General features: G+C 37.4%; 1 protein-coding gene across 3 annotated transcripts in view; it reads left to right on the forward strand.

The window, feature by feature from the left end:
* Window positions 1-16,573, forward strand: part of cnot7 (CCR4-NOT transcription complex, subunit 7) — a 46,153-nt gene extending 29,580 nt beyond the window's left edge. For 2 of the 3 annotated variants that reach the window (XM_043690166.1, XM_043690174.1), the window contains exons 5-7: window positions 1,810-1,954; window positions 4,346-4,456; window positions 14,304-16,573. In XM_043690166.1, coding sequence (XP_043546101.1) covers window positions 1,810-1,954; window positions 4,346-4,456; window positions 14,304-14,435 — 388 coding nt within the window. In that variant the 3' untranslated portion in view covers window positions 14,436-16,573. Of the gene's footprint in view, window positions 1-1,809; window positions 1,955-4,345; window positions 4,457-5,784; window positions 6,894-14,303 lie in introns of those variants that run through there. The other variant, XM_043690184.1, reaches the window with a different exon arrangement.
* Window positions 16,574-16,914: the final 341 nt, after the last annotated feature.

Raw genomic sequence — 16,914 nt, forward strand, 5'->3', positions numbered from 1 at the left:
TCATTACTAAATTCAATATTGCTTGTCCCCTTATTTAATCCAGAAACTACCCTGGACACACTCCAGAATGTCTCAACCTTTCTGACTGGTGTTTGTCTGCCTTTCCAACTATATATAAGCCCCCAGTAATACTGCTGTGTTTTTGCAATGCATTTAATCAATGCACAACTCTTAGATGTCAACGTTATCAGTGACATTTTTGTTGGAAACTACTTACCAATAATTGCTCATCAAACCAAACTTGGGTTCTCCCAAGACTTCTCCTGTAGATCTCATGATGGTCATGCCCAGTGCGGTGTATTATTGACTGTGTGGAATTCCCCACCATTAACATCCTCAGTCATCATTGTAAATATTATGTCTACGAGAGGAAATCTAAAGTTGGTATACTGCAGGAGTGATTCAAATTATGGCTGGTCAGATTTTTACTCTCTTCATAAGTTAGGATGTGATGGAATAGTACTAATTTGTCCAGATGTCTGGCTCAAACAATACTCGAGCAGCTGAACATCATCCAGAGCAAAGCAGTATTTAATTGGCACAGCATTGCCACTTCAAACATTTACTATCTCCATAAATGGAGCCCAGTGTTAGTTGGCTTGCACTACAGCATGTCAACAAGGCTTTTCAACAGCAACTTCCAAAGTCAGCATTACCACCGAAATAAAACAAGGGTCACCGGTACAAGGAAGCACCACAAGCTTGCATGTTCTCTTCAGAGTGTCTCAATCTTGGATTGGAAAGGTCAAGATCTTGAAAAACACTACCCAAAATACTGTTGACATAACTGAGAGCACTAGTCAGACCCCACCTTGAATACTGTGAACAGTTTTGGTCCCTTTTTCTTTGGAAAGATATACTGACATTGGAAACCATTCCAGAGAAGATTCATTAGGCTGATGTCAAGTATGGAGGGTCTTTCTTATGAGGAGACATTGAATAGATTGGGCATTGTTCATTAGAGTTTAAAAGCATGAGAGACTTTATTGAAACAAATGAGATTCTTAGGGGGCTTGAAGGATAGATGTGGAGAATTATTTCCCCTTTTGTGGGAGAGTCTAGACCCAGATGGCATAATCTCAGAATAAGGGTTGCACATTGAAGGCAGAGATGAGAAATTTCTCTGCCCTTGAGTAGTGAATCTGTGGAATTTCGTTTACTGTAAAGCACTGTAGAAGCTGGATCAGTAAGTATATTCAAGGTGGCGGTGAACAGATTATTGATCACTAAGAATCAAGGGTTATGTGGAAAGGCAGGAAAGTGGATTATCAGATCAGCCATGAAAAGTGGAGCAGACTCGATGGACCGAATGACCTACTTCTACTGCTATGCCTTGTGACTTATTCTCTAACTACACCAACCAAACTGCAGCAGTTCAAGAAGGGAGAGAGCTTTCACCTTCTCAGTGCCAATCAGAGATGGTGAAATCTAGCCTTACTAGCAAAACATATATATTTTTTTAATGTACCAACAGCAGTTGTTCAGAAATCTACAAAGTTACCACATTAAAGGACATGACAAACTTTAATGTAATAAAAACATATTCTCCAACACCCTTTCCATGACCACTTCTCAGGTGTGTATTGGGGAAGAAGAGGATGGTAGGGGAATCTACTGTTGTGGTACTCTGAAATCAGCTTTTAGTAATCGTCCATGTGTCATATCTGTAATGGAGGGCAGTCATTTGCATAGAAAATTGCAGCTTCCAACCTATATCCTGTTTAGTAACTGCAGTTTGTGACTTTGATGTTAAATGCTTGATACTGAAGGTAAGATTTTAGTGATCGCATAATGGTTGTTTCATTACAGTGGGTATGACTTTGGCTACTTGATCAAAATACTTACTAATTCCAACTTGCCTGAAGAAGAACCAGACTTCTTTGAGATCCTACGATTGTTCTTCCCTGTAATTTATGATGTGAAATACCTCATGAAAAGCTGCAAAAATCTCAAGGTATTACTGTAATTTTTCTAATACTGAACCATGAATTCTTTTTAACATTTTAAAGGTGTTCAGAACTGCCAAGTAGTGAACTTTGTTTATGAAGGAAATTTTTTGTGGGAAACTGTATGTTTGAAGGGTATAGCCACTGAGAAAATGACTTGGAAGTTTATATTGAATAATGTACACAACTAAACTTAATCTGTTAGATTCATTAGTAATATTCAGTACACCAAAAATACCCTTGTATTAAAAGTGTACTCCTGGAATTTTATAAAAATAAACCAAGTCACCAGGAACATTAAGTTCAAAATCATACAACACCAGGTTATAGTCCAACAGGTTTATTTGGAAGCACTAGCTTTCGGAGCGCTGCTTATAAGATCGTATGATTTACATATGAAAGAACTGAAACCAACATGTTCATTCTAAAAGATAAGAGACTTAACAAACAATCCAGGTCTTTTTCAATATATAATTTCAGTTACATCACACTAAACATTTGCTATAAATTCTGTGTCTTACTATCTTATACTCCACAGTGCTAGTGCTTCCAAATAAACCTGTTGGACTGTAACCTGGTGTTGTGATTTTTAACTTTGTACACCCCAATTCAACACTGGCATCTCCTAATCATCTCCTAATCATGACTAATCATGACCAGTAGCATTCACCTGCTTCATCGATGACCTCCAATAAGAGATAGTCTAATCACATTGAAATTCAATGGTGCTCCCATCACTGAATCCTCGACAACCAGCATCCTTGGGGGTCCTATTGACCAGAAACTCAACTGGACTCATCACAGTGACTACAAGGGCAGGTCAGAGATTAGACATACTGCAGTGACTAACTCACCCCTGATTCCTCAAAGCCTGCCAATCATCCACAAAACACAAGTCAGGAATATGATGCAATATTCCCCACTTGCCTGGATGAGTGCAGTTCCAACAACACTCGCAGCTTGACAGCATCCAGGACAAAGTAGCCTGCTTGATTGGCACCACATCCACAAGCATTCAATCTCTCCATTACTGATGCTTAGCGTGTACTATCTAGAAGGTTCACTGCAGAATTTCATCAAAGATCTTTGGATAGCATCATTGGCAACAAATCTATAAGAACACCACCAACATCTACAAGTTTCCATCCAAGCTACTCACTATCCTGACTTGGAAATGTATCACTGTTCCTTCACTGTTGCTGGGTCAAAATCCTGGAATTCTCTCCCTAATGGCATTGTGGGTTAAACTACAGCATGTGGACTGCAGTGGTTCAAGAAGCAAGCTCACTACCACCTTCTCAAGGGCAATGAAGGGCAGGCAATAAAATGCTGGTCAGTTCGCAATTCCTATAAATTTATTTTTTCACTCATTCGTGGGATGTGGACTGTTGTATTAGCCTTTATTGCCTGTTCCTAATTTCCTTTGAGAAGGCGGTGATGAGCTACCTTCTTGAGTCAATGCAGTCTATTTGACGTAGATACACCAAACCTCAAGTTAATTATGTTATTTTGCTTCAATATTTCAGCCACATGAGTCTTTAGCACCAGAAAGTAATGATTGAACTAAGGTGAACACTTGACAAATTATTACTGAAGTAAAAAGTTGTGCATTTGGAAACCACAAATGAAACCAGAAAACTCGAGCAATGAAATATTTCTGATGCCATCTGATGAGAGATGTCTACAGATATTAATCCATTTTTTAAGATACTGAAAGAGGTGCAATATTATTACAACACTTTCTGTAATTGAGTTTTTGAATTAAAAATAGAATCCTGAGAAGTTGTGTTGAGGACATTAGTAAGAGCATGTATATGTATAACCTTTAATGTGGAAAACTGATCTGGCTAATGAGAGTATATGGGCAATTAATTAGATTATCATTTTCTTTCTAACTAAAGCTATTGTCAAAGGAATGGCCACTCTTTCTAGAAAGGATTTTACTCCAGATTTCCTGTGGGAAGAACATTTTTGAGATTTTACTTTTTTCCTGAAATAGGTGTGGTCCACTGCAGTAAGATGCTATTTAGGTTGATGATTTACTGCCGTGTCTGTATATGTAATTTTTATTAGAAAACTGATCAGAAAGAACAATGTGTAGCTGATATTCTTAAATATATTTTTGTGCACTTCCCCTAATTCCTTATACATTTTCTATAGCTCACTACATATCATTTTCTAAAATTTATAATGCTATTTTAATTATTTGAATGAGTTAAGTCTGCAGTGGTACCATTTTAAGAGTTTTCTTTTATTGATGTCAGCTTGGCTAGAATATTTGATTGCTCCTGTAGCAAATTTCTGCATGCAGTTATTCAAATTTGATTTTCCAATTTTCCTTTTTTAAGTACTGTATGTTATATGAATAACATATATCTAAATAAAATGTGTTTATGCAGGGCGGCTTGCAGGAAGTAGCTGAACAGTTAGAGTTGGAGAGAATTGGGCCACAACATCAAGCGGGTTCAGACTCACTCTTAACAGGAATGGCCTTTTTCAAAATGCGAGAGGTATGCATTTAAATTCAAAACATTTAAAGTTAAATCTGTTTGTGTATTTTTGTGGTATTTTTCAAAGTGGGACACATCACCTCTGAGTGGTTAACATTGCTATCATCTAAGTTATCTCTCAAATAGCAGAATTTACAGTTTACTCATAAAATCATTGAACAATATAAAGGGAGGCTATTTAACCCACATTTCCGTGTCAACTTCCTCCAAAACTCTTGCCATTTTTCAGAAGTCCTACAATGTGTTTCTATGGAAACCATTCTCCAATTCCCTTTTGAAGACCTTAATTGAATCTGTTTTCACCATACTCTGAAGCATTGTATTCCAAATACAAAGATTAAATATTCATGTTAGAATATTAGAAATTTTTATCAAAGCTTTTCATCTTGCACTCATCAGGTTAAGTGTAAAATTACGAAATTTCAAATGATCACGACAATTTATATGACAGGAAAAGAATGTGCTGATTTATTAGCGAGTAAGCCATGATTTGCCAAGGATTGCCTGCAGAAAGCCTCTGTAACTGCCCAAGCTCCTGTTTTTTTTTCAGAAAGTACAAGCTTCAACGTGTTCCTGTTCTTTTTGCAGAAATCAGGTCTCTGTGTATAAATATATCACCCTCCATGTTATAAACTCAACTGGGTTGTCTTAAATTAATTACTAATGTAGTTGTGAGCGGTCAGGATTATTAAATAAATGCTTCCCAATCGCTAAAGAACATTTAAGACTGGACGTTCTGGTTTTGGTTTTGCAAGCACATGCTGGTTGAGTATCTTCTGGGCTCTGCCAATTACAAGCAACCAAATTGATTTGATCAACCATTTGTACATATGACCTGTATCTGATATTGCACCAGTATGGAAATTCTCTCTCACTGCTGCTAAGCAGAATGTCTTTATGGAATGATGGCACCTTTCTTTTACTGAAAAATACCATCTGCGTAGCTATGTGTCTACCTGAGTGGTATTTTTTGCCAACAGAATGCTAGTATCAGGCCAAATGTCTGACCAATTTGAATCAAATAGCACTTTCTTTTCGTGGTTCTGCAATGTTCAAGTGTAGTGTTTTCAAGCACCTGTTAATTTTTTAAACATTGTGATATTAACTGTGTATAGCCATTAAGACCTTATTAAATGAAAGAAAAGTAACTAGAAGAAAAAGAATGAGCCTTGCCTTTAACGTCTTCAAGATGTCCCAGTGCAGTTCTTTAGAAATGTAGTTACTGTTATTTTGTATACAAACATGACAGCCTATTTGCACATAACAAGATCCCATAAACAAAAGAGATATAAATGACAAGTTAATTTGTTTTGATGGCAATTATTTAGGGATTAATATTGGACAGGACAATCACAGAACTCCCTGCTCCACTTCGAGGAAGTGACATGGGATATTTTACATCCACGTGGACATGAGGACGGGACCTCAGTTTAACTTCTCGCCTGAAAGATGATACCTTTGACAACACAGCAGTACCACAGTACTGTATTAAAGTCACAGTCTCAAATTACGGATTACGCTTTGAACCCATGGCCTTCTAACTTGGATTAGAATACTACTAATGACTTGAGAATCACATTTTATGATGTGTGCTGAACTCTAGAGATGGCATGCTGTACAATAGTAAAAGACAGTTCTGCATTTTCAATTAATTTTTTGTTACAGGTAATCTTAATATAGAAACAAAAAGAACCATTCAGATAATTTTGTTATTTAATCCCTCAATCAGGATCACGGAACATTTTCTGTTAATTTCTGCATACCTCCATGCTTTTTAAAATTTTATTTTGTGTGAAATGGATATCACTAACAAGATTATCGTTTGCTCTTCATTCTCAATTGCCCTGAGTAGTAGTTTTTTTTTCATTTTTGAATACTTAAACCCAAGTCAGCATTTACTTTGCTAGATGAAAGTGTATTCCACAAAATAACACAACACTCTGCTTAGAATTCTGTAGGCTGTTTAGATTTGTGTATGGACACCAAAAAACATTGCTTCCTTCTGTATTTTGAGGGCTGTTTATCTGTTACAGTACAGTTGCTAAGCTGAATTATTTTAAATTTGAGGCTAAAACTTGAATCTGCCTTTATAAGTATAGTTCACCTATCGGTGTATTCCTTGTCAGTAACTGCACGAAAGAAAGACTATGGAGAATATGCTGGAGGAAAGAAACCAATTCTGAAGTGATTTATCTTAGGGCTACTACCCTGAGTGGTTCCTTAAATTGAGAATTTCAATTTAGAATTGATGGAGAGCTATAAAGTGTTAAATGTACATTGTATCTTTTTATTTCTGTTTTTGCTAAGATAATATATAACTACTTGAATTTGTAATGCTGTTCTTTATGCTGTGATGGTTTGAAATTAAATTTTTAGTGTTCAATTAATGTTTGTAGTCCTGTCAAAAGTTTTTACATGTGTAAGCCTAATTCCTTCGAAATACTTCGACAAATAGAAACTATGCTTAATAGTCGTACAATTTAATATATTCTGCGATGAAATAATGATTTGGTAAGAATTGTTTAAAAAGGCGACATATGTTTTCACATTGTTTCATTCAATTTTGAAAAGAATGATTTATTTTTGTTAGTAGTCTTAATGCATTAAGTGCAATCCAGATATTTTTGGTCTTAAGATTTCATTACTTATTAAATGTTATCTGTGAGGCCACTTGACTTGTCACACTGGTCATAAAAAGCATGCAGTATGAGGAAAATACAAAAGTACAAATTTGATGTAAATGGAACTAGGTGCAGAGAAAAAATGGTATTGCATCTCTGCCTCCAAAGCTAGTATGGTCTGTAGAACATGTCAGAATGTGTTTTCAAATTTATGGTAGTATGCTGCGTTCTTTATGACCTGGCAAACATAAGGGCACAGGTCGTGCCTTCTGACTACTGATGAGCATCTTGAGAGGAGGTAAGAAGACAACATCCAGGGTTTCATTGCTTTGGATATCCTGTCCTTGACTATCTCACTACACAAGATTCTGCTGAAAGTATTCCCATACCACTGTTACTCCACAACTCCTGACCTCTGCTATGTGCCATCAAAAAATTTATTTTGTCAAATTTTTGAAATTAAAGAACCACAAATCAAACTTCATTACAATGTCATGAAACAACATTTTGAGTAATGCAGACAAAACATAACTAGTTACCCTTGTGGTTTCCTTTATGCCTGTCAAATGGGTGCATTTGTCAGGACCGGTGCTTCAGGATAGTGCTATTACAGTGGTTGCAGGTCATGGTGGCTGGACTGTGCTATCTTGACATTGGAGCAGCAGTCTGGGGCAGGCCAGTTGGGTGAGAGACATCAGTTATAGTTTGAGCACAAAAAGTGTCATCTTGAAGGGACAGCAGATTTGTGAAACTGAGGAGCCATGTATGGTATATCAATAATCCTACACGTCTGCTCGAGAATGATTGTCTGCCTGCTTTAAGACTGTATATGCCTTTGAGCACTCATATCCACAGATAACAAAGCCGCAGTTTGATCAACTCTACACAAAGCCTGTACCTAGTTAGTCATATTTTTCTATCTCCTTGACAGTGCTGTACACTCAACTGAAAATACACGAAGCATTAGTGTGTGCATGCCCACCTTTACGTTGTCTTATCGAAATTCTTATTTGAATTTTGTGCTACAGAACTCATTTGTAACCTTACCGTTTGGTTGCTGGTACATGCACAGACCTCTGTCCTGTCTGACCTGAAGCCAAACTGTGCCTAATGACTCCTCTGATTCTCTCTCTATCACGCTCTCTCTAAAATGTAAACACTTGCCAAATCTGAGCTGGCAGCTGCAGGTTTCAGATAAAATGACAGTGCTTCATGATTCATCTTACTTATTCACACCCATTATCAGGCGAGACTAGCTGGCCTCAAGATGGTTCCTGGATTCCTGAAAACACAAATGCAGAAGTGCAAAGTTAGGTTGAGAGAATGGCAGGATGGGTGGAAAGTAAGAATTGCTTGGTCACACTACTTGCAACTTTGTACAGTTTTCCCTCACTTAAATTGTGTTCTGATAGTGTGTTTTTGTTCAGTGCAGTTTGTGAATAAAGAACTTGCCCAACTAGTACCGCTTCTGTTTTTGTTGTAGTACAGTCGCAGTGCATGTGCCAAGAACCCCCTTGTGATAGTATGTGTTCAGTCTTTTTTTTTTTTTGAAATACAACATCACCTTGCTGCTTTCTCCCTCCCCCAGCCTCTTTCATTTGCCATTTTGCTTTTGTGATCCTCTCACTGTCTTGCACTTGCTTGAACTTGTTCTTGGGAAATGGATGTCAGGACTGAAGAATTGGGGGGTTCAGATGAGGGGCAAGGAGAGAGGGGGTTGAGAGAAGGAAGCAATGAATGGGAGGAACTGAATTTTTGCCAAGGAAAGTTGTTTGGAAGTAGGTGATGGCAAATGGGGTTTGGGAAAAGGAATTGGAGGGAGTGGGTTGAGGGATGGAAACTGAGCAGGAGGGAGAGGGAACAGTAAATGAGAGGCAGTACTGTGACACGAGAGAAGTGGTAAGTGTAAGGTTGAGAGCGGGAAATGGAAAGGATGGTTTAGAGAGGGAAACACTAAGGAAAAGAAGAAATAACAAGCAGGAGGGAGGAGTACAGTATTTGGAGAGGGTAGAATGAGCAGGAAGGAGCGGTTTCGGAGAGCCAAGTGAGAAGAAGGGGTGTTTGAGAGAGAAGCAGGAAGGAGTGGGAAACAGTGAGTAAGACAGGAAAGTTATTGGAGTGAGGAGTTTGGGATTAGGTTAAAAGTTGGAACAAGGATTTTGGAAAAATGGAGAAATGAACTGAATGGATGGAAAAGGGAAACTGAGCAGAAGACAAGATAGCAACAGCAGTAAGCTAGGAGGAGAAGCAGAAAACCTATATGAAAATATTCTGTTCAAGACATTCTGTACAAACTGCAGGTCAAGAATCTTACCTATTGCAATTTTGATTGTGGTAAAGTCTCATTAGTGTTTTAATTTTGTGCATCCTTTTTAAAAACCCATCAGGACCACTGTCCTGGAATAGCTGAACTTGGCTTTAAAAAAGGGGGTAAGCTATGGCCTTGCATTATCGCTAAACAAAAGCAGAGATTGCTGGAAAAGCTCAGCAAGTCAGGCACCATCTGGAGAGAAATTGGAATTAACGTTTCTGGTTGAGTGACCCTTCCTTCCTTAGAAGGGTCTGGGGACCTGGGTTCAAATCCTGCCATTGCAGGCAGTGGAATTTGAACTCCATTTAAAAAAAATCAGAAATTAAATTTCTAACCATTGGCAAATGTAAAAAAAAACTCATCTGGTTTACTAATGTCCTTTAGGGAGGGAAACTGCCATCCTTACATGATCTGGCCGATGTGTGACTCCAGACACTCAGCAATGTAATTAAGTCTTAACTGCCCTCTAGCCAATAAATGCTGGCCTAACCAGTGATGTCGACATCTCATGAATTAATTAGAAACTTAATTTTTAAAAAACTGCGCCATAATTTTTAATGGGGATCTGACAAGGTACATATCTGGAAACAGATGATGATGCTAGTTGAGGTGGCCTCAGTAACTTCATCAATAATCTGGTGCACCACCTCCAAGTGATAGAATGCAAACAGTTGTACCTGCTCTCGCTGCCCCAGTAATGGCCCTGTACAATGAGGTGTTAGGTTACCCAGCAAGAGATGTAGAAGAATGTCATGCGTTTGTTTGGTTAATTGGTCATAGCTGAGTTCCCAGATGTATGCAGAATCTGAGAGATGTGGTTGTGAGACCTACAGCTGTGATAAATGCTTGCAGGTGAGACTGTGTAAATGTTAGACATGAACTGTGATTGCTTGAAATTGTTGAGGGGGGCGGGGTGCGGAGTTGAGCATTTGTGAAGTTGGCCATGTGGTGTGTAGGTGATGCTTTAGAAGGTGCATTCACTGATCTTGACCATTTGTGTACAGTTATTGAATTTTTAAAAATATTGCAACTAGGTCCTCAGACTTGTTCTGTTGACCACTGTGTGGACTGGCTCCCATTCCTTTTTTGGTCTCAGGAACTTTGCAGAAACTGGAAACCTCACCACCTTTGTTATTGTAAAGCTTTCAGCATTGAATTGAAAAACCAGTTGGAGTCTCTCACTCTCGCTGCTCCATTGATATTTACTTGTTTACTTTCTAAAATATTTCAAGACCTGCAGCATAATTCCTTTAATAGTGCAGGCTGGCTTTAATGTTTTAGCTTCACAGGAATGTGAGTTCCTTGTTATGTCTGTCGTTGTTCACCACTCAGGTGTATGGTGCAACTATGGAAAAAAGCAGGCGGCAGATGATTTTCATGCTGCATGCATCACCTTGGTCATGTGGGGTAACTGCACATTTTGATTTCTAAGCCTGTAAATCAGCCATCTTGGAGATTTAGCCCTAAGCTCAGCAACTACAGGTCAATCAGCTTCACTTCAGTGGTTAGTAATAATGTACAACAAAGTTGATTGTTACTTGGACAAATATGGGTTAATTAAGGAAGCCAGCATGGATTTAATAAAGGGAAATGTACTTAACCGGGTGGAGTATTTTTGATTTAACAGGAAAAGTTGATGGGAGTAATGCTGTTGACATGGTGCACATGGGCTTCAAAGAAGCATTTGATGTAACGGCAGACAGCCACCTTTGTGGAAAGTGGGAACATAGATATAAAGTTGGCTGAGTGATACAGAATACTGGCAATGGATATTTTTTGATCTGAGGGAAGAATTCCTAGGTGTTTGTTTTGGGCCCTACACTGATAGTAATTAATTACTAAGAAGTTGGTGCAGAAGTCACAATTTTAGCATTTGTGGATGACCTAAAACTTGAAAGTATTGTTAACCATGAGGATTATGTGGAACTTCAGAAGGGTATAGATAAATTATGGAAAGGGATGGCAAATGGCATTAAACACAGAACTGGGAAGTTCCTTGTGTAGGCAGAACACAAAGTATAAACGAAAGGAAACAATTCTAGGGAGCTGCAGTTCACAGTACCTGGGCAGTTACATACATACATCATTGAAGGTAGGGCAGGTTAAGAGCGTTATTAAAGCATACAGTATTCTAAGTATTATTCATGACGCATGGAGTATTGCAACAAGAAGATTACAATATACTTGCTGCATTGGTTTTATCTAAGATATTGTGCCCAGTTTAGGAAGAATCTGCAAACATTAGAGAGTACAGAAAGAAAAGATCCACAATAATAATTCTGTGGATAAAGAACTAAAGTTCATAAGTAGATTTATAGAAATTGGCCTATTTTCTCCAAGGTGAAGATGAGGTTGGGAAGAGATTTTATAGCCATATTCAAAGATGGCTGGGCAGGCTAGAGAAATTGTTGCTATTTGTGAAAGGATTGAGAATCAGAGGGACAGATTTCAGGTATTGGCAAAAGAAGTAATGGAGACATAAGAAAAATCTTTTTCATGCAGTGAATGTTTAAAATCCAGATGGTGCTGCCTGAGAGTGTGGAGGAGGCAGATTCAATTGAGATATTGAAGGGAGTGTTAGATTATTATCTGAAAAGGAAGAGCATGCACGGTTACGGTGAGAAAGCTGCAGAATGACACGAGGTTCATTGTTTATTTCGAGAGCTACAATTGATATGATGAACCAAATGGTGACCTGAAACAAAATATGTTTTAGTCTTGGCTGAATTATCTTTATGGTATGTAGGTGAGTAGGATCTACTTAAGATGAATGACTTACACTCTAACAACCGTGTTGACGTTAGCTAACCAGGTGGATGGGAACCTGAGAGGTAATTCAGTTAGAGAAAAACAAAGTTTGTTATGGGAAATACAAAACAAATGATAGTGGAAGCAAATCATAGAATTAACCAAAGTGAAATTACAGGATGATTTTAAGAAGGCAGAATTAAAGGCCCTTGATGTGAACATACCTACCTTATTGCAAATGTTGTGTGTTTTTATGGTGCTAGAAGGAGTAAACAGGTACAAATTAATTGTTACCACAGAGATATGACTGCAGAGCAACCAAAATTGAAAACTGAAGGACTTGGATGAGTGCACTAATGATGGAAATTTCCAGCTGGAAGAACAAGATGTAGTTTCTGTGTGATGCTGAGAAATAGGGACAACTAAAATTGATTTGAGTAGTTGGTTTATAGGCCACCAAACAGGAATGATAATGTAGGACATGATCTAAATCAGGAAATTGGAGGTGCAAATAGCAAGGGTAAAGGACTGGGGATATCCAATGAGCATCAATGCTGTGGAAGAAGAATTGTCCAAGATTTGGAGGAAGATGTTGAGAACCAGTTAAGGAACAGGCTATTTTAGATCCAGTGAGGAAAAAAAACAAATTAAGAGTCCTTGTTATAAAATAAGTTTTGAAGTTTGATTAAAGGTGTAATTCAATCTAAATCTAGGGTCTGGAGTTGCATGCAGGCTAGAACAGCTAAGGGCAGCAGAGGTTAGCCACGGTGAACTAAAAAACTACATTTAAAATGTTTGACAGGGAACAAGTGGCTTGTAATTAAAGAATTAATGCTTGGTTTTCAAAAACATATATTCCTTTAAAGCAAAAATATTCAACAGGAAACACATGCCAGCTTTGGCTAATGAGGAACATTAAAGAGCTACCGATCAAAGGGGCGTACTTGTAAAGTAATCTTTTAAAAAAAAAGTTATCGTGATGGCTTTAGACTGTGATACATGGTTCCAGACTCCCTGGTCATTGAGAACATCCTTCCTGCATTTGCTGTGCTAAATCCTGTTGAATTTTATAGGTTTCTATGAAATCCCCATATTTTTCTAAATACTAACTAGTACAAGTAAAAAGTAGTAGTGTTGGAGAAGTAATAGAACTGAAAGTTAACAAGTCCCCAGGACCCAATGTTCTTCACTGTAGAGTGTGAAAGGTATGATAGTGGATGTATTGGTGATTTATTCCAAATTCTGTTCATATTTCACTGTTACCTACAAATTACAAAATTGCAAATGTAATTTCTATTTAAGAAAGGAGAGAAATAGAAAACCAGGAAATAGAATGATGTCAGTGGTTGGGGAAAATACTAGGATATATATGTGAATATTGCATACCCCCCCCCCCCCCCCCCCCCCAAAAAAAAAAAATAATTAAGGAAATGTGGACAAGCTGTGTGAATGGGCAAGATGGACTATAATGTATATAACTGTGAGGTTGTCCATTTTAGTAGAAGGAACAGAGGTGTGGGGTATTTTTTTAATAGTGAAAGATTGGAAATTGTTACCCAAAGGGATTTAACTGTCTTTATGAATCAGTTTGGCAAATGGTATTTTAAAGCTGCCATTGTAAGAAGTTTTGAATACAGGGTAAAGAAAAACACTGTGAGAACTCAGCTTGATTCTTCTGTTCATTTTGGGACCCCTTCCAAAAAGAAAGCTGTATCCTTCATAGACAGAGTATAGTACATATTCACCAGACTGACTCCTGGGATGACATGATCTCATAAGAGAGATTGAAGAGACGAGGTCTGTAATCTCTGGAGCTTAGAAAAATGAGAGGCAATCTCGGAGAATTACAGAATTCTTAAAGGAATAGGCAGGGTGAATGCAGAAAGGATATTTCCTTTGGCTGAGGATGGGAGGGACTCTAGAATTGGGGAATGCAGCTTCAGAATGAAGGGCAAGCCATTTAGGACCAAGACGAGGAGGAACCTTATCCCTCAGTGTGGTGAATCTTCGGAATTCTGTACCCCAGAGGATGGTAGTCTTTAAGTAAGTTCAAGATACAGCTTGATGATTTCTTGTTACGAATAATTATCTGGATGAATCTTTCACTGCGTGATTATTTTATTGAAGTTAATTTGTTTGCTTGTCTTATTTGTTTCTTCACCTCTAGATGTTCTTTGAAGATCACATCGATGATGCCAAATATTGCGGCCACCTGTATGGTCTTGGCTCAGGTTCATCCTATGTTCAGAATGGTACGGGAAATGCATATGAAGAAGAAGCCAATAAACAGCAGCCTTGACCGGAAATGGGGAAATTAATTTTTTGGGCCACATATACTGGATCTAATTTTTATCTGTGTCTGAGTTCTTTATGTTCACTAGATTTGTGCCAACATCATGGTCATTTTGACCTTGGTAAGGAAACTCCATGATCATATAATTTGCAGATTTTCTTTAACAAAGATTGCTGGAGAAAGTGGGAAAAATAATTATCTGGATGAATTTTCAAGCAGTTATTTTCCCCTCTTCTTCCTAAAAGCATGCAATAAGTATCAACTGGTTATTTACCATTCCTATCTAATACATGGCACTTAAAATGAAACAGGAATTTTAGCTATTCAGGATTGTGGACCATCGAATTTGCACTTTAAAGAGTGACTGGTTCCTCTATTTTATGGGAATTTTGCTGCTTCTTATTCTCACAAGTGAGATGAGAAAGCCCAGAAACTTGAACTACTTCACACCATTGAGTTACTGTTTATGGATTTTCTGTGCCTGCTGGCTTAGTGTGACAGCATCTCTGCTACCAGTTTGTGGTAACAAACAATATTACCGAAGCTCTTGTATTTGCTGCAGTTGAAGAAGGAGACCTGTAAGTGTTGCCTTACAATTTTTCCTTTTGACATCTATTTCTTCTGGGAATGCCTCCCATACACACGATTCTAACATATCAGAAGTGCAGCTAGCTGAACCAAAACCAGCATCTCACATGCTTAGTGCTGCAGCTACTATGCCTGTTTGTACATGAACTGCATTGTTGCAATGAAATAAACCTTGAATGAGTTTAATTTCAATTTTAAAAACATACAGTTTATACTGATCACAGCCCTGCACTGATGTCATTGGTGCTAGATTGTGATGTAATATTGTTTATGACAATGAGCCTTTTTCAACTGAAGAATTTTCTGAGATTTTTAAAACATCAGCTTTATTATAAAGTGTATATTTTCATTCTTAGTGACAGTAATTACAACAGTGCAGGAGCATCTCAGTTAACACCAAAGCTAGGCTTCCTCCAAAAAAATTTAAAAAGGCGTTGTCCAATTTAAGTAGAATTTTTAACTTCACTTAGGGTTTTCTTTGATTAAATCCTTTTTCAAACAAAATATTACAAAAATGTCATTTAACTACATTTTAACCAGTGTTTTTATTTTCTGACTCACCTTCCTGACTACCTAGTGGAGAACCAAGCTTCAAATTCTCTCTTGTGTTTGTTCCTGTAGATCAGATTGCAGGAAGCACATATTCACAAGTGAAAAACAGTTAATGTTCCTGTTTTGGAACACCACATTGCTTTGTGGCTTAGCTGAAAACTGATTTTAAAAATATCATTCTAAGTTGCTGTCTGCTGAGATTCATGCCTTTGATTTGGAGAGATAGACAACTCTTTCTCTACTACAGTGCAAGGCTAGACATGCATTTTGAAAATTGAACTGTAATGTTGTTATGGCTTTCAAAGTGGCTGTTAACATGTACAACCCAGAATTAATGACAATTCACAATTAACACTTTAGTACTAATGTTTTACTGAACATTTTACTTCTGTAGGATCAAAAAGGTGAAATTTTAAAAATCTTTGAAAAGCTAGTCTTGTCTTTTTACAGTATTGCAATTCCATGAGTAGCATTAAGTAAGGATATCAACTGAGTGATGCTGGTTTTGATGCAGCATGACTTGCTATGCAACCCCTTTAGTACATCATATATGAGCTGTAAATACCATGTGATATATTGAGTCTTATGCGTTGTATTCTGCATGCATCTAGAGCAGCTGAGCAGGAAGACCCTGTAGTGAATAGCTGGTACTTGCCTCAAGCCATCAAATGCATGTTGCAGAATTCAGTCTGTCAGTACTAGATTTCAACGAGCTTAGTGATAGGTCAAAATCCCCAGACCAATGTGACTACGATGTAATTAATGTGTTCTGTTTTTTCATTATGTTACAGAACTGTAACTTAATGGACCTTTTATAAAACAATTATGTGAAGACAAGGTATTATTTGTTTTTAAACCTTTTTGTAAATAAAGGCTTCAGATTTGTTTCTTTCTTACATAAGATCTGGTTGCTTGTTTTTATTGGTTCAAGATGTCCATCATATTTCTCTTGGTACATTGGAATGAAATAAATCCTATTGTTTCCAGCCTGACATGCAAACTCAACAGCAGAAGTTATCTTATATATTTCAGTTGAACTTAGGAAAATAATTACTTATTCTATGTCTTTCATTCTTTCACCTATTGTTGTCTCTGTCACCTGCAAGGTGTAATAAATTAATCAAAAATTAACAGATACTAAAATAGAATGTTTTAATTTATAATTAAGTATCAAGTGTACCATTCCACATAAAATTACTTGAGGGATAGTTTCTCGTTTAATAGTTATTTCATTATAGACTTGAGTTAAGATCAAAATCTGAAACTTGTCTTTAGATCACTTTATCAACACCATTCTCTCGTTGACTCATAGGAAATATTTCTACAGTTTCTTTTAGTAATCTGC

This window comes from Chiloscyllium plagiosum, chromosome 1 (genome assembly GCF_004010195.1).
Source record: "Chiloscyllium plagiosum isolate BGI_BamShark_2017 chromosome 1, ASM401019v2, whole genome shotgun sequence".
NCBI lineage: Eukaryota > Metazoa > Chordata > Chondrichthyes > Orectolobiformes > Hemiscylliidae > Chiloscyllium > Chiloscyllium plagiosum.